Source organism: Podarcis bocagei, assembly GCF_964188305.1.
Source record: "Podarcis bocagei genome assembly, chromosome: 3".
Taxonomy (NCBI): domain Eukaryota; kingdom Metazoa; phylum Chordata; class Lepidosauria; order Squamata; family Lacertidae; genus Podarcis; species Podarcis bocagei.
The window spans coordinates 72,975,848-72,994,811 of NC_138127.1; the positions used below are offsets into that span (position 1 = coordinate 72,975,848).

Genomic DNA, 18,964 nt, shown 5'->3' on the forward strand with positions numbered 1-18,964 from the left:
TGTTAAATGGAGTCATGTATTAATGCTCATGACTTGGGTACAAAATGTTTGACTGGTACAAGGAGCAGTCCCAGTCTTGGAAAGGTTGGTAGCGTGCTGACCCAGGCTACTTCCTCCCCTAATCCCCTGCCACAATCACCCTTTCATGGCTGCCTGCCACTTATTCACAGTCCATTTACATACCACATTTTCAGCAGAGCTGTGCTTAAAAAAACAAGTCTAAACATAATAATAATAATACATAGCTTAAATACAATAATAACAGCAGTTCTTTAAAGACATATCAAAGAAAATTTAGTGGGCATAAACCAAAGGGAGGTGGGTGGGGCTGTAGTCTAAACCACTGAGCCTAGGGCTTGCTGATCAGAAGGTCAGTGATTTGAATCCCCACAACGGGGTGAGCTTCCGTTGCTTGGTTCCTGCTCCTACCAACCTAGCAGTTCGAAAGCATGCCCCAAAGTGCAAGTAGATAAATAGGTACCGCTCCGGCGGGAAGGTAAACAGCGTTTCCGTGCGCTGCTCTGGTTTCGCCAAAAGCGGCTTAGTCATGCTGGCCACATGACCCGGAAAAACTGTCTGCGGACAAACGTCGGCTCCCTTGGCCAGTAAAGCGAGATGAGCGCCGCAACCCCAGAGTCATTCACAACTGGACTTAACTGTCAGGGGGTCCTTTACCTTTTATAAACCTTACCAACAGGACAATTAATGTAGTGTAGCCCCTAAACTAATGGCAGTAATAACTAGCAACTCCTCCAACTCTTATTCCTAGACTCAAAGGTCAAAAGTCCCCATAGAGTTTTGAGCACAGGGTGGGTGAGGCATGACAACTGGAAGCAGCTATGTATGTCTTATGCTGGTTATTATTTTTTCTTTAGCTACAAGAGCACAAGTTTATGCCCTGGGTAAAAGTTATGTATAGCCAGTTCAGAGTTTGGCACAGGCACTTCACACATTAACCTTAAAGAGTTGGCGTAAAGTGTATGAGCATAGTGGGTAATGCACATGCTAAGGACCAGTCCTGGTTTCCAGCATGCAGCCCTAAGTATTTGAAGAATTATATCTCCACAGTGTTTGGTACTGCAAGCTCCTGTGCATGCAAAAGTGTGAAATGACTCTTAAGAACCAGCTCCAGTGTTGCACTAAGTGCCCCCCCCTAAAATAATGTGCTGTCATTGTGGAGTGTACGTATAATGAATTATTAGGCATTGGAAATTGTACTGACTATTAAAATTGTTTTGATTACATAATTCATTTTTGTAATGAACCTGTTAACGTTGTATCTGTTTTGAACCCACTCTGAACGCATTAATTTCAGAAAAATGAATGTATAAATAGACTGGATGTTTGTGTGACAGTCACGCTACCAGCTGCGCTGGGTGCCATGCCATCTGAGGGAGGGTGTATTCAACTAACACAAAATGTACCCTTCTTCTCAGCCTACTCTCCCACTTTTAAAGCACACCAGACAAGATGTTAATTACTCTGAGAGAGTTCTTATGGATGTGAATTGTACACCTGGCTCATAAGTCATGTAACACTTTTGTGTGCGTCAAATTGCCCATCAAAAATATTCCTAGCATTTTCTGAAGTTCTTGTCTAAAGCCAGATCAAACTAAGCAAGACCTTGACTAGGACCATTTTTGTTCTGATGATCAGTATACAGTACCTTAAAAAACCAGACATCTTCCAATCCCTGCTTCTAAGCATGCTGCAAACTCAGTAGTTTTTTTGGCAATGTAAAAATGTGTCAGGAAATGTTCATGTTGAATTGCTTGCCTTTTGTATTACTCAAAGCTGGCTTATGATTTCTATTAAACAAAACCCACTGTCTGATGCATTAGCAGGCCCTAATGGACAATTTGGGTAAACTAAAACTTGTATAAATATTTCTAAAATGGTATAATAACTAACCTTGTGCCTTTTCTTCTCTATAAAGTGCAAGGTTTCTGTGCCTTAGGCTCAACACTTACCCTTTGTCTCTGTGATGCTACAGTAGATGTGCAGCAGATTGTAAATTGCATTTGTGTCTGGAATAACTCCTTGCTTAGGAGGGATATTAAGAAATGAATAATGTCCAGACCACAGTGGTTCAAAGCAACTGACAGTTCTAAGTCTGTACGGTACTGAAAATCAATAATTTTAAACAGTAAAGACAGAGAACCCCATCATAAGTGGGCAGCTCTTTTACATAAATGGTACAAGTTAGCTTTTATAAAACAGGTTGTTAGAAAGGGTGGAATTTTTATTTAGTTGCAATTCAGTGGATGAGTCTTGTTTACCAAGCAAGGCCAAATGTAAATAAAATTGGAAAGGAATCCTCTCCTTTCCCAGTTCTGCTCATTTAATACTTTGTTTTTTAAAAAAAATAAAATATTTATTGAATTTTCACAAATTATAAAAACACACACAATACACAATACAAACATACACACACAAAAACAAACATGTATAATTTCAAATCCTTTTTTTCTTAAAACTTACTTCACCGACCTCCCCATACCTCCCCTTTCTGCATTCCAATTTCAAAATTTATTTCAGCAAATCCTCCCCCTTAATTTTATCTAATTGTTTCCTTTCCTTTCCTTTTCTTTTACTTAATCTTTACCGCTGTAATCCACTTACTTTCTATAACCACAACATTTTAACACTTGTTAATTTTACAATATTTCTTAAGATAAATTTTAAATTTCTTCCAATCTTCTTCCGCCGTCTCTTTCCCCTGGTCTCGGATTCTGCCAGTCATCTCAGCCAAACCCATATAGTCTATCACTGCTCACTTAATACTTTGGCAGGTGACCAGGGTTTTTTGTTTGTGTGTTTGTTTTTTGCCTCCTTGTGGTAATATGTTGGCTGTTCACTTGCCTCAGTTGTTAGTCAGTCTTGCAAAATGTATTTCTGTTGTATGGTGCCCTTTGGCTGCTGCTTAGGTACTGTGGTAAAGACTGATCACATTGAACCATTATGATGATCTATTTTGGGATAGAATAGCCCGAATTTTAAAAAACAAAAAAGGGAGACTACATTTCTATGTAGTGCTTGGGGCCATATGTAAGATACCCAATTCAGAATGTGCATACTGTCTTAGCTTTCTGCAGTACTGGTGTAACATCATAAACCACCAAATTCTGGTGTAGCAATTTCATTCTTAAGCCCTTGTTTACTCATGCGTGCAGTTATAAAATATATTTGAAATTCTGCTTGCTAAGGACCATCTGGCCCAGGAATGTTTGCACTGCTTGTGCTGAACAGTGAGCAGTCCTCAGAATGATGGCAGAGTCCGGTGCGGAATTTAGGAATTTAGGAAGTGCAGACTTAGCTGCTCTTGTTCAGCCTCTTATTTTCACTCTGATCTGCTGTGGATTTGCAGCACTTGAGGATTAGAAAAGATGAATAAGTGTATTTGATCCCAAATATTTCCCAGCACACACACACACTTAATGTATACCCCATGGCATGTACAGAAATGTAATTTGATCTTCAATAAAGATTCCACTTATATGGTAAACCTGTGTCTGCAGGGTCTCCTTTCAGGCTGCAAGTGGAAATTTTGCATAACTGAATGTTAGAATCATAGAATCATAGAATGATAGAATGATAGAGTTGAAAGAGACCACAAGGGCCATTGAGTCCAACCCCCTGCCAAGCAGGAAACACCATCAGAGCACTCCTGACATATGGTTGTCAAGCCTCTGCTTAAAGACCTCCAAAGAAGGAGACTCCACCACACTCCTTGGCAGCAAATCCCACTGTCGAACAGCTCTTACTGTCAGGAAGTTCTTCCTAATGTTTAGGTGGAATCTTCTTTCTTGTAGTTTGGATCCATTGCTCCGTGTCCGCTTCTCTGTTCTTCTATATAGAAAATTCTCTGTACATAGAAAACATAACTAGGCTAAGAATCCCTTTCCCTGATGTTTTCCATGAAGAGGCAATTTTCTGAATGGAGTAAGATTTAGTTGTTACCCGCAGGGAAGTGGTACAGGCCAGACAAAAGCTTACCACCTCAATGAGAATCTGGCCTCTCTGACAAAGATATAAAAAAGAAGACATCTGAAGGCAGCCCTGTACAGGGAGGTTTTTAACGTTTGAGGTTTTCTGTGTTTCAATATTTTGTTGGAAGCAACCCAGTCAGATGGGCAGCTGCTAACAACAACAACAGAGTTGGCATCCTTGAACATATGAGTCTTTCTCAGTGTGAATGTGATCTAGTGAAATTCTAAATACTACTCTGAGAAGTGGTAACTGTGCTCTGCTGTCTTTGACTCCTCAACTTAGATTTAGATCTTACTGAAGCATTTATAATGGATGCTGATGATTGCATTAAGCTTTGGGATTTAATAACATAGGCTTGGGAAAGTACAAAGGAACTAGGCAGTGTGTGCAGATAAGTTACTTACATTTTCCTACCACTTTTTGTTTTTCTGGCATTTTAATTTTACTGTAATGATGTTTTGATTGCACATTGGTATACATTTAAAAGCAGTTAAAGCTGTGGTGTGCTGTAAGAAGCCAATTAATGCATAAGGAAGTCTAGCAGAATTTAATGCACAGCACCATTACTCAACCTATATCATTATACCAGAAAACATTTAAATTTGTTCTAGTGCTATTCAGAGGAAAGCAAACCTTTTCCCCAGCACACTTATTATCCAGCAATAATTCTTAAGTCGGACCAAATAATATGCCATAAAACTGTTCCTTGGTCACATGTATCCCTGAAGTGACTTTCCTGCGACCAAGTCCTTCCTCAGAGAACTACTGGTAATAATGTCATAAACACACTTTTCCTATGCTTTAGTAGCCATGTTCACACATTACAGAAACCCATAAACCATGGCTTGGTGTGAACTAGGACCACGCTAATGCATGTGAATAAATTGCTCCTGTTTTGTTGCTGCTTTTCTTGAGTGGTTGGTTTACCATGTCGTCTAAAGTAGCAGTTGTGGTTCATTTCTCCCAAACAAACCCTGAATGGTAAGCCAAGAAAAAAGCTTGGATTAACATATTTTGTTGCTCTCAGCTCAGCATAGGGAAGAGCAAAAGGAGAGCAGTTCTGCAGTGTGCACTGGCCCTCAACTGGTTCGTGGTAATCCATGGTATATACATGTGAATGTGGCCAGTGGCTAAAACGTCATTGAAAGTTATCTAGGAAAAAACTGATATTTAAAAATAATTTTGCGATGAAAAGTCCACTGGAAAACGGTAAAACCACCTGAAACTGAGGGGACCATTCTGGAACTAAAACTACCACTCCACCTTTTTCCATGCTTTGAGAGTGTTTACTTGTTAGCTCATGTGTTTGGATGCATGTTAGCAGGCTTTCTATATGCTGCAGAGTGGGTAACATAAATGATGCCCCAATGGAGCTATAATATCCCATCCCCACGTCATAGCCTGTGCATTTGTTGCAGCGTGGTGCATATATGTTTGTCTGTAATGCCCATGGTGAGGTTGATAATTCACGATGCATAACCCATACGTCTCACAACTGGTTTAACCTTTTATCAGTCAGTTTTCACGAGCCCCGGTACCTCTCCATCTAGCCAACGTTCTGTCACACTCTTGTGGGAACAAGAAACCATACAGGATGGGGCTAGGCAGGCCTTGTTGGCATTGGCTGAGGAGCAGTTCATATCTTTACTCCATTCCATATAAGGTGGATCACAACTTACGAGGAAAAGGAAATAATTGCATTCAGGGACACCATTGCAGTAAAGGGTAAATCATCTCACTCCACCCTAACACTGGGTGCCCTGACCTCACTGCCAGGAATTTTGCAGGGGGTGGGGAGGGATGCACACTACAATACCATGGGTCCCTGCTACATACAAGACACCTCTGTGGGCACACACACAGATACACACATCATGAGAATGCATATATTTCTAGTCTTCAGTACTGCTGAATGCCTTAGTTACAAAATGATCAATTTATCAAGTATTCTTCTCAAACAAGAGGAGGCACTCTGCATGTTACTGGGAGAACATGCTTGGCTTTTCTTAACTGCAGAGAATTTCTAAACAAAAATAGGCTATTTTTGAGGAGGAAGCCTACACCAATAAACTACTGTGGATGCCATAGGCTTGTTTCCTTTCTGTCATCTTCATAAAATAATTCAGATGGGATGGAGAAGGTAATCACTGAAAGTCCAAACAAGCTGGGTGTTTGAACCGATAACTGAGAGCAGGAAAATTGTGGCAAACCTAGAATTCTGACCAAAATGACACACTGTGAAGAAAGAAGAGTTGGTACAAGGATTTTATAATGGGAGTTAAAACATTGCTAGCTTCAAGCTCAGACTCTCTAGTATGTGGGAGGAGACTGACTAACAAAATTCACAGTGGCTTGTATTCTGACTTCTAATAAACTAATTCTCCATAATCATTTACTGATAATTCATGACAAATTGTGCTGGAGAAATTTGTCATACAAAAGCAGAAAGAGAGGCTTAAGAGCACCCAGTTTAGCAGTGATCGTTGCAGATTAGCCTAAAGCTTTCTCTTCGGCAAGCAAGCAGTTACATCCATCTGTGCAATGTACCGTGCTGGTTTGCTAGCACTTGCTGTTGTTTTCCATCTACGCTGCCGAGACGTGTGATGATGAGGAAATTATTGCATGTATGTACTAAAGTTTCCCCCTGCCTGTCTTGTTCTACTTCTCTAGCTGCTGGAACAAGAATCTTAACATGAACTACTGGCTGATCATCAGGGTGCCCATCCTTATTGCTATAGGGGTGAGTGATCAGGAATCTTTGCAGAAAATTTAGTGTGTTCCAGAGACAAAAGAAAGAGATGGAAATATCATTGTACTGGTGTGCACCTCCACTAACAAATGTATTTTGTACTGAAGTAGAGAATATGGTAGGTAATGCCCTTGTTTTTTAACTATCATGTTTGTAGAGGATGAGTTTGTGGGGACACTTTACTTATTCTTGACCTTGGTGTCCATCACATAAACAAGTCACTTATTATTCTTATTATTCAAAAAATGAACACCTATTCACGTGGAGGAAGCCTAAAAGGCCATTAACTGTTAATAACTCATTCTCGAATTTCCCCCTTAAAAATCAAATTGCCCCTGTGTTGGGAACCACTGGTCTAAAAGAAACCTTTCAATGTACATTGCCAAGTATAAATTAACCTATTTATTACATCTGTATACCACCCTATTGCAGAACTCTCAGGGCGGTTTACAAGCACATTCATTAAAACAGTGAAAGGCAATCATAAACAGAGGATCATTAAAAGCAACAATAAATTAACCAACACCACGTCTACATCTTGACTCTAGAATAATTACTGTCAAGGTACATGGATTATCCTGATGATTTCCTTAAAAAATATTGGTTCCATCAACAACATACCTGAAAAACAGTGCACTCCCCACAAGATACCAACAAAACTGTAATTTGTAGCAGTGAGCTACAAACTCATCTGATATAAATTTTATACATCTGGAGAGAGAGACTGGACAGATGAAACCATTATTTGTAAGGTCTATTTTGTTTACAAGATGAACTCCAGTTGTGGATCACTAGCTACTCCAGGACACAAATCATGTGGGCGCAGCCTTCTTTCTTGAACTTAGTGAACAAATATTCATTTTATGTATTACTCTTCAAGTTTGAGTAGCATACGCCAGATACTTGGCTCCTGCAGATTGCAGGTTAGGTGACTTCTTGCAGAGGACCATGTTTTCAAGTATAGAGAGATGGATGGAACCTGGCAAAGGAAATCAGCAGGGCAGTCTGTATATGTCAACAATAATCTTTCTAGTTTCCAAAAAACTTTACCCCATGAATTTACACTTGGTATTTGCATTTAAAAATAATTGTCTGTCAGTGGTTTGTGCTTTTTCAGAGTGTGAGGCACTCTGAAAAGGGCTGAACTACCTGGCAGATGATACTTCTGTAGTGTCTTAGAATTAATAGAAGTTTGCTTTAAAAGATGCACCGTGTAATCCTTTACTTTTTGTTTTATCCAGGTAAATTTCCTGATCTTTATCAGGGTTATTTGCATTATCATTTCTAAGCTGCAAGCCAACCTGTTGCGCAAAACTGACATAAAATGCAGGTGAGTCATCTTGGCAGCAAACCTATTCAGTGCTTATCTTAGGAGAAAGTGCTTGCAGGAACGGATTAAATGACATCATTTCAGATTGCAGCTAGTAGGTGGCACTGAGCAGAAACTATCACAGTTTGAGTGCATATGGGGAGCTTCTATTTGTTTTTAAATAAGAGGAAGTCTTCAGCTTTTTTCAATTCAATACGAAAACCAAAGGATTAGACAAGTGTTTGGGGAGTAATGATGCAGAGAAAAACTGGCAATATGAGCCGATACCCATAACAAAGGGCAGAGGTGGGAAACCTCTGGCCCACTTGCCTCTCCACAATCCCCAGCTGATCAAGAAATTGTGGCAGGGAAGGACTGCGGCTAAGTCCTGCTGCTGAGCTGCTGATGGATGAAAACATGACTACGTTTCTATGCTGTGTGGTGATAAAAGGGAGCCCCTTCCTCAGTGCACAGCACAGAAGCTGCGAAAGCTGAAGGTATGTGTCAGAAGGAATGCGGTGTGTTTAAGAACCTGAGCAAGGCATTATGTGTGTGTGCGCATGCTTTGGCCCTGACCACTTTCCTCTCAAGGGAATACAGACATTGGGGCAGAGGGGCAGTTTCCCAACCCTACTCAACAGTAAACATTGAGTCAGATGCTTGAACAGGTAGCTAGTTCTATTTCTTTTGCACATCCCTTAGCAGCACACAGGGTCATGGTAACGCAGTTACAAATCCTTTCCTAGCACAGGTCCTGCAGTGACATCTCTGTCCTGCTGTATCAGCTTGTCCTTGACTTCCCACGTCATATATGTTCGAACATTGTGTTTATGCAGAGCCTGTTTTCCAACATCAGAATCAAGAATTCTAGTTTCTCCTGCTTCCTTTTCATTCAGTTCTTTTTAATCATTGGTCTCTCGGAAGTGTAAAGTAAAATATATTGACATTAATAAATTATTATTATTATTATTATTATTATTATTATTATTATTATTATTATTATTATTATTTATTATTTATTTTATTATGGTTTTACTAGCCATTTCCTTGGGGTTTGGAGCATATGTCCAGTAAATATATATTCTTATTGCATCACAGTAGTTCTCTTCATTTTCTCAAAGTTAGTTATCAACGAATGTGTTGATGGTGCCTTGAAGATGTCACACATTATAGAATACTAATACAAATCCTTCAGCAGGACTTTTGCCTAATGATTGCCAAGAACTTGATGGCCTCTGTGAGAATATTTTTTAGTAGCTAGAGTGCATTTGATCTCCAAAAGCCATGCAGCACATGGTGATCTCACAGAGGGGAGGCAATTCTGGAGCCTAGTACAGATGGTATAGTCTGGGGTGCAATGTATTGCTCCCTATGCTTCACCATTTATTGTTTTTATGCTACTACCTCTACATTTTTAATATTCTGTTATTGTACCAATAATTAATTAATAGGAACAGTTCAATCCAGGTGAGCAAGTACTCACTATTTACAAATGGGGGAAAACTGACACTCAAGAATGCCCAAGTTTGTGAACAAGAAATATAATGGTGCTTGAGAGAGGAACATAGGGGGTTTGAAAGAAGGTGATAAATGGTACACATGAAACTGAAAGGGACACTGGGAAAGTAAAAGTATACAAACATATGAATTAGTCCATATAAGCTGCATCTATTTATTATTTGAGCATTAGAATATTAAAAGTGTGATTTGCTTAAGATAACCCAAACAAGTACATGTTTGAGCTGGGACCAGTTCATAAGGGTCTTCCAAAGTCTTTGTTTTCTGTTCTGATACTGCCCTTTTGCTAAAGTTTCCTATGCTTTCTATTCTCTAGATTGGCCAAATCTACACTGACTCTGATTCCACTGTTGGGGACCCACGAGATTGTATTTGCTTACATTACTGATGAGCATGCCCAAGGAACATTGCGCTTTGTGAAGCTCCTTTTTGAACTCTCCTCCTCTTCCTTTCAGGTAGTACCCAGCAATTGTGTGTTCAGAACAACATTTATCATCAGTGCTTCAAGCAAAACAGACCAGTTTCGAAAATAAAATGATGCACAATTATAAAAATCAATTGAGCACCCTGCATTTAGAACCCTTCTCAATGCAGATGCATCAATTAATACTTAGCAGAATAACTGGGAAAGAGATCTAGGACATCAGATCCGAACCGCCATCTGGAATTGGATATGGCCAAATATTTTCCAATCAACACAAATTTAAATGAAAGCTTTTATAAGTTCATTTTTCATTGGCACTCAGTGCCTGTAAGGCTTAATTGTATTTACGCCACAGCATGCTGAAGAATTGTATTTGCTGAAGAAAACAAATACAAACATGGGCTATATTTTTTTGGTCTTCCTTAAAATTAGAATTTTTTGGACAAGTATATAAAAAGAAATTGAAATTATAATGGGGTTATTTTATGGTAACCCAACCTAGTGTTTTGAACTACAACTCTTTGCTCGCTGGGGCTACTGGGAGCCTAATCCAGTAGGCTATTCTTTTGTTTTTATCACATTTCCATCAGAGCATTAGAAAGGTTTCTGCTTCCTCCCACAATAGTCGCTAAACAAGGAAGTCGGGGGACATGAGTACCAAGCACTGGCACTGATTTTTGCAGAATGGTAAATGAACTATCAGCCCTGAGCCTGCTAATCTATTTGAACTAGCAGTGATCAGCATGAAGATGTCCATCTGCATAAGAGGTGTCACTGGTGCTGTCACTCACAAATCTGGATTTCAGTTGTGAAAGTCCTGATTGCCCATCTATTTCATGGGTAGGCAAACTAAGGCCCGGGGGCCGGATCCGGTCCAATCGCCTTCTCAATCCAGCCCGCAGACGGTTCGGGAATCAGCATGTTTTAACATGAGTAGAATGTGTCCTTTTATTTAAAATGCATCTCTGGGTTATTTGTGGGGCATAGGAATTCCTTCATATTTTTTTTAAAAAAAAATAGTCCGGCCCCCCACAAGGTCTGAGGGACAGTGAACCGGCCCCCTGCTGAAAAAGTTTGTTGACCCCTGATCTATTTGTTGTATCTGCTGCTTTTTTATGCTGAAACAGTCACTGTTCCGTTGCATCTGTTTATGTATTTATTATTACATGTATATCCTTCTCTTCCTCTGTGGAGCATAAGGTTCTCCCCTTCCAAGTTATCATCACAACAACCTAAGGTCATCTAGTGAGGATCATAGCTGAGCAGGGATTTGAACCCAGGTCTCCCAGGTCGGAGTCCAACACTAACCAATACAACACACTGACTCCTCCATCACTTTTATGGAGAAAAAGGCACACTCTTAAATTGCAAATAAATTGAATTTAAGTGCCACATTATAGGAGCTGCTTCTTCAAGTCCTGAGTCAGCAGGGTATTACTCAGTTTACAGGGATGAAGTCTTTTGCATTCTTTTCTCAAGATGTACTTGTAGCAGGATTAGATATAGTTTCCTCTCCTAGTTTGGCTAATGAAGTTTAATGCAAGAATGAGTATGAATTATCTAACTCATATTTGTTGTTGTACTGATCCCCCCCAGGGTCTTCTGGTTGCAATTCTCTACTGTTTTAACAACAGTGAGGTAAGAGGCATGTATTTTGCAGTATTACCTTCCATACAAAAAGAGAGAGAGAGAGAAAAGAATGTTTTCAAGTAATTTAGTTGACAGAAAACTAAAGCATTCAGATAGCGTTCTCTATGAATATATCAAAGTAGGAGTATGGAGAATTAGAAGGTCATTGTATTGATTTTTGAGTAAATAAAGTGGTAAATTATAATAAAGCCATGATATGTTGAGGGTTGTAGTTGAAGACCTGTATGAAGACATCCCTTTGCTTGTTAACTTGAAATGTGTCTCGGGATTGGAGGAATTTTTGTTGTACAGCCTTATTATCTTGTTGCCAAGTTGGATTTTGTTGACCCTGCCAGAATAAAATTTAAAAGGATTACGTTACTTGAATGAAAACAAGGACTCTGAAAAGCTTAAATAGTTCGGTCACCATTTTATAAGCCTCCTCCCCCTTCTCTCTCTGTGTGTAGATCTGTCTCCCCCCTCATTACGTTCCCAATTTTCTCCTCCTCAGCCTTGAATTCCCCGCCAATTCTCCCCTCACCCCTTTGCTTTCTCTCACACACTTCTTCCCACAACCCTATACTTCCTTATGTGTTGCTGGCTGCTTTCTTTTTCTTTGTTCCCTTCCCACCCACCCTCACCAGTGGGGAAAAAGAGGAAGGGTTTTTCCCCCTAGTGTTTTTGTGTTTGGTTCCCCTTATATAGTTTCCCTCCCTATTTTAGAGAAAACACACTAATTTAAAAATTAGCTGAACTATAAAATAACAGTTGTAACAATATGTTAAAGATAAGTAAAAAATTATCAGTTTTAGACCCCTAAGTAATAGCAGTTGCCAGGACATCACGCGGTTTGCATCTACATAGTTCCATCCTTATTTGAGACATCATGATATATTGGCATATCACGATGTTTAGCTGGTATCATGATGCTGAAAACAGCAAAGAATCCTGTGGCACATATTATCCTGAGGCACATATCGCCCAGCCCTAGTAGGCGATAATCTGGGTTGGTTTCTCTATTTTGTGTGAAATTTTGATCAGAACAGAGAGATATCTTCAAGGCAGTGTTATAGAACTTGCATGTCTTCGCAGTGGGTGCCAGATCCCTGTGCCTGAACTTTTACAGAAAGGGGGTCTTGGAAACTTCATTTCAGGGACTCAGGGACTGGCCACCTGTCAGATTTGGCCCACCAGGGATGCGGAGATTAAGATCTGGACCACCTGCTTTAATATGTGCCACAGGATTCTTTGCTGTTGCTTTCTGCAACAGGCTAATATGACTAGCCTTTGAAAAAGATCATAAACAGTAAGAGACCTCATAATGGATCCCCCCCCCCCCTTAACAGTAGTATCTACAGTACAAGAGCTACTGAGATGAATTAGCTGGCTTATGCTTGCACAATTATCCACTTACAAGAGGCACATAGTATTTCCTTATTAAGTATCCTCTATTTTTGTGCAAAAAGCTAATTCTAGCTGATGTGATAAGTGGCTTTTGCTGCAGTTTCTAATTTTGCTGCTACCGTGATGGATCAAATCCTAGTGTACACATTGTGCAGCTCTGAATAAAAAATTAACTATTTAAATCAGCACCCTTTTTACTCTTGTAACTGGACCACACACATTTTGCTTAACAGATGATTAGTGCAGATCCATGTTCAGAGATGGAACCTAAAGTTACTTAGTTGGTAGAGCATGAGACTCTTCACCTCAGGGTCACTGGTTTGGGCACCACGTTGGGCAAAAGATTCCTGCATTGCAGGCAGTTGAATTAGATGACCCTCATAGTCCCTTCCAACTCTACGATTCTCTTGCATTGCATTTGGATCTGTAGTTCTGGTTTAAGATAAGTACTACTGTATAAGGCCTAGTGGTGAGCTGTCCTTAATCAGTACAGTTTTGGAGCTTTCAGTTCATAGGTACTTGAGAAAGCGGCTTATGGGGCAGCCAAGGAAGCTCCTGGGGGCTGGGGGAGAAACCAGAGAGTAGTACATCATTGACACCCTTGTCCAAGCTTACAGGCTTATTTGTGGCCATGACAACCAAACTACGAACATTATGGGGTGGGGGGAATGCTACAGACCTGGATCTCTAATAGCTTTAAAAAATAATAATTTGCTTTATACAAATGCTATTTCCCCCTTACCAATAGCCTAAGAACAGAAATCTCTAATAGATTTGACCATGTTGTACCAACTTTGCTGCCTGCTTATATTCTAAGTTTCTTTCACATGTCAATAGACTTGGTCTTGCAGTGACAATTGGATTTAAACGCTACTTTCCCCCATTAAATTTTTTTAGGAAATGAGAAAACGAGATGGGGTGAACCTACTTTTGCGGCTTTCCCAATTTGTATCCACACCCAACCATAGTAACTTAAAATACCTTACTCTCCTTTCACTTACATTTTGTGTGTGTGTGTGTGTATTCTTAGCACTCCAATCCTCCCCCCCTTTTTTTTGTTGGTGTGGATCTCAAAGTCAGCAGAACGGCATTTGCCAGGTGATTCCCCCCTCAGTCCAGTCCTATGCAACTTTACCCAGCAGTAAGTCCCTCTCACTTCAAGGGCACTCCCAAGTACAGTAACAGCACAATCCTAGCCATGTCTATTCAGAAGTATGTCAGTGTGGTTCAACAGGGGTAGGATTGCAGCCTATGCATGCCTAGAATTTCAGTCTTATTCAAGATTTTACAACTGTTGAATTAACATTCTATAAATTGTGGTTTTTAGCTCTATCTGTATGCAGAAATACACTTGTTGACAGTCACAGTGAGTATCTTGGATTCTCAAAATGGTGTTGAAGCAGGAAATTCAGACTAGTTTGAACCATGTGCCCTCTTAACTTTAGATCAACGGGTTGCTGCAAGGAGTTCGGTTAAGGCATATTGTTCCCAACTGTTGCACTGACATACATCTATTTATAGAATAAGGAGAGAGTGCTGCTATTATTTTGGTTATGAAACTACCTATGAAGGACTGATTAAGTAATTACAGAAATTATCTGAAACAATAACAAGGGCGGTTTTAGAACCTTGCCACTGTTTAATTATATGGGATATTTCATCTTTTCTTAGTGCTACAATAGAAGTGGCTCAAAATTGGATTATTCCCCTTTCTCTCTCTCTCATGCCTTTTTGTTTCCTTATGCAAGGTTCGGACAGAATTTCAGAAAAGCTGGGAGCGCTGGCGACTAGAGCACTTTTATGTCCGCAGAGACAGCAACATGAAGCCTCTCAAGTACCCAGCCAACAGTATAAGCAGCGGAGGTACCCTGGGGAGCACAGTCTATGCTGCCACTTTCCAGGCTACATTCAGCTAAGATTTCTGTGGAGGCTAGTGCAGAGGAGTCTGACCAGCTGACATGAACTGTAGGAGGTACAATCGAATCCCCTTGAATATCCAGCCAGCCAGATTGCATGAGGCCTTTGGAAGACTTGAACCTCCCTCGTTCATGGCTGCAGGCAGCTGGACAAGCTTTCAAAATAAAGCGGCCACCTAATATAATCAATACATTTGAGGGGAGGACATGCTCTTTAAAGTAAGCTTAAAGCATTTCTTCTCAATATCAGAGGCCTCCAGGTGCCCAAAGCCTATAAACACTGTGTTGATGCTGTCACAAAGCGTAAAGGTAATCATTTATTGGCGTGGGTAGACAGGTTGACAGCTTTACTGATTAAATTACAAGGATGCAGCTGATCATTACAAACAAGAAAATACTCCCATTGGGAAAAGGGGGAGATTAAACTTTTGCATGGTTACAAAGAAACAGTCACCATAATCTGTAGAAGCATTTCAAGCCTTTCCAAGTGGTAGCTTTCTTAAACACCCAATATGCAGTCATTTGACTTGGGTGTTCCAGGCATTTCCACAAATGGGACTTTTGTGCCCCCCTCTAATCACACTGCAAGAATAGTATATTCACTGCAGTTTTGAAGGTCACATGTGGTGTCATGGACACCTAATGGCCAGTGCCAGTGATGTTATTTGCAATGAACGGTTATTCATCTCTTCACTCCTATGGCACAGTAAGACATAGTTTACTTTTTGTTGCGTGAGGTGTCCTCTGTTTTATGGTAATGTGTACAATTAAAAATGGGAAAGATTATTTAACAAATAACCATTTTACACCCTTATGCTTTCACATACCTCTTTTTTTAAAAATAGTGCATGCTGTACATTTCTTCTCTGCAGCATTGGATTCTATCCCTCATTTTTGTAAAAAACAGCAGCATAGTAAACCTGATAAACAGGCAATTTCTATATGGCAGAGCAATCCTCTACTGACCCCAGCAGGACTATTCTACTCATCCACTGCATGGGGACAGCATATAGTACTGGTGACTGGAGCCACCTACTATTTCATCATTTGAAAAGGCTTGAATTGTTCTTGTGCCATTCAGATCAATTTTTGCTGGTACGTCCATGATTGAAGTATATGAATACTGGATATTTGATGTTGCCTTTGGTTGCCTGCTCCCAAACATGTTAAAGAGTAATTTCTCTCTCGGAGAAACTTAAATCTATGTGCAGATGATGGTTCTTTTCCATGTGATGAATGCACACCCTTTCTGCTGTCATTAGTGTGTGTTTTTAAATGCCCAGTCTTACCACTCTCATAGCCCTTTACTGCTTCAGAAGGCTGCACAAATATTACTATGAACCAAAGTAGTTAGTGGCTTTCTGGAATTGAGTATTTGACAGGGAACAACGTATTATTCTCTGCCCTCTGTAGGTATAGAAGCGGATAAACAGGAACATGGAGAAAATAATACCCTTTATAACATCTATGGAGACACAAATGTAGAATTTAGTATTTTAGAACTTTAATCATTTGTTCACAGGAGTCCTTAACTTTAGCATAGGTTTTTCTATGCCTTGCTTTTTTTCATTCCTTTTCAAGTGTCTTATAGCTACAGGGCTCTTTTATGCTAGATGTTGAAAACAAAAACAAGCTGATTCAGGAGCTATATTTTCAGCACTTTGGCCAGCTCACTCTTCTATGCTACAGCCAGCCGGATTTCTTGCTTGTCAATAAGCCTTTAGAATCTTAAAAATTATGTAGACTGCTCAGCAGGAATGAATTAAAAATATATAAATCCAATTTGCCTTTTCAGTAAATCCAATTCAAGTTGCCAGTCATTCCTAGAACTTTTGATTGCATACAGAGAAACTCTGGTTTCAGAGATCATCATATATTAATTACCGTATTGGTAGTAATGGTGTGCGCTGCAGCACCGAGTTGCAGTACATTTGAAACTTGTCATCTCCTCTAAAAACATATTGCATGATACTATTGTGGCCGTTCTGGACTGGACCTTGGATTTACCAGAATCTGAAAGGTTCTGCTGTGGGCCCAGGAGACTGTCCCTGTGTTGTGTAGTGCATGCATAGAAATCTCTATGGCTGTGTACTGTGATGCCATAATTGGGCCTTGCAAGCTGCATCCGTATATACTGTGTGCACCTAACAGTAAAGAAACCTTCAGCAACGTGGTAATCCAGGGCAGTCAATGTGGTAGCTTCCAGATGTTGTGGACTGCACCTTCCGGCAACCTCAGCCAGCATACAAATGGTCGGGGGGAAATGCAATTGTAGCCCAACAACTTCTAAGAGCAGCACATTGGCTGCCCCTGCTCTAAGCCATGCTGGACATGCCACCTTTGCTGGAGTGATGCTTTTATACTGTTACACTAGCATATTAGGATTCTGTCCATGCCAGATGTGAGCTACAACGTATTAGTTTCTTGAGAACCCGAGGCTACCAAAATCCACTGGACTCAAGTAGGTTTGCTAGCATAATTCAGTGATGTGGGCTGCTCAGTGATCTGGAATACCAAACCCTTTTAAGGAGTTGAATCGGCTGGCTTTGACAGAAATCCTACACATCAGACACAGCAACTGTAGCTGCCACAAGTTTAAAATTGGCTATAGAGCCGGTCATATAGACTGTCTCCACTGGCCTCCTTCAAGCCACTTTCCTGGTTTTAAAAGCTGACAACTGCAAGCTTTCCCCCATTATACTTTTCACAATTTACTCCAACACAATCCCCATTGGTGGGAAATAGTTGTGCTACAGATGTCTATTTACAGGCAAGCATGGTTGAGATCTGTGAATGCTTATTGTGCAGTTATTACTAGAGAATGCTTTGAAAATGGGACTTCAGAAGATTAGCAGTGTCTAAGCCACGCCTGTAGAGTTCCCAGGGCCAACTAGAGTCCTGGAAGGTTGCATCTCACCCCACTGGCTGAGGTCCCCACCCGATTTACACAAAGGAAGGGGGAGCATGTGGAAGAGAGACAAGCTCAGTGTTATATGAGAGGAGAGCAGACACATGAGTGACATGCTCCACCATGTATCTGAAGAAGTGTGCATGCACACGAAAGCTCATACCAAGAACTAACTTAGTTGGTCTTTAAGGTGCTACTGGAAGGGATTTTTTTATTTTGACTATGGCAGACCAACACGGCTACCTATCTGTAACATGCTCCACCATGTTTAATTTGCCCTTTAGTCAACATTGGAATTCCTGTAGCATAATAGAGCTTGTCATATGGGAAACAACGTCACATGCTTCACCAAACAGCAAGAAAAAAGGCAGTAGACAAGGTTATTGAATGATGTGTCCCAAGAGACATTTTCTAAATTTTAGTATATTTTGTCTTGGTGTGTAAATTGAGCCTTCACTTATTTATCTTTCATTTTCGCCAAAATTCTAGGCTAGGCAGCCATTTAAATTCATGGCTTTTAAAAACTTTCACTAACTGTTCCCTTGTTCTTAAAATCACTTTGTGTTTCCCTTGATTTTTAACCTCTCCTCTTTTGAAGACCTTTGCAAATAAAATAAAATTAAACATGGGCCCCCACCTTATTTTGGTCTTGCCCCAGACCCATCTTGGCAGGTTATGGAAACCATACTGGCAGAGCTTGGTTCAATGGGGCTTTCAAGGAGCAGAATTACAGGAGCATTCTGACCATGGAAGGAGATGGGTAGAGCCCACCCAAATCTCAAAGAGCCCTTTTGCAACTGGCAAGATATTTTCCAGTTTACTCTAACCAAGGAAACAATTGCTGCCAAAAAAACCACCCATACACAATCCTCTCTTCCTACTGATTATGTAGAGTTGGTGTTGTTAAATTTGTTTGTTCTATTGTATTGCTATTCCTCTTTCAGCCAGCTATTTTTCATTTCCGGAATGTGTTCCTAGTAAATTGATGATGGATGCAGTATATGCAACTCCTTTAAAGGCTTGTTTAGTCTTGGGAGAAGATCACAGATGCAGAAAAGAGCACTCAAGACCTCTCTTCAGCAATGTCTGTGGGCTGGTGGAAGCAGCCTTGGGAAAC

General features: G+C 40.3%; 1 protein-coding gene across 2 annotated transcripts in view; it reads left to right on the forward strand.

Annotated features, from left to right (window-relative positions):
• Positions 1–17,968, forward strand: part of GLP1R (glucagon like peptide 1 receptor) — a 103,087-nt gene extending 85,119 nt beyond the window's left edge. For both annotated transcript variants that reach the window (XM_081186448.1, XM_081186449.1), the window contains 5 exons: positions 6,661–6,730; positions 7,981–8,069; positions 9,883–10,021; positions 11,587–11,628; positions 14,772–17,968. In XM_081186448.1, the coding sequence (XP_081042574.1) occupies positions 6,661–6,730; positions 7,981–8,069; positions 9,883–10,021; positions 11,587–11,628; positions 14,772–14,939 (508 nt within the window). In that variant the 3' untranslated portion in view covers positions 14,940–17,968. The remainder of the gene's footprint in view (positions 1–6,660; positions 6,731–7,980; positions 8,070–9,882; positions 10,022–11,586; positions 11,629–14,771) is intronic.
• Positions 17,969–18,964: the final 996 nt, after the last annotated feature.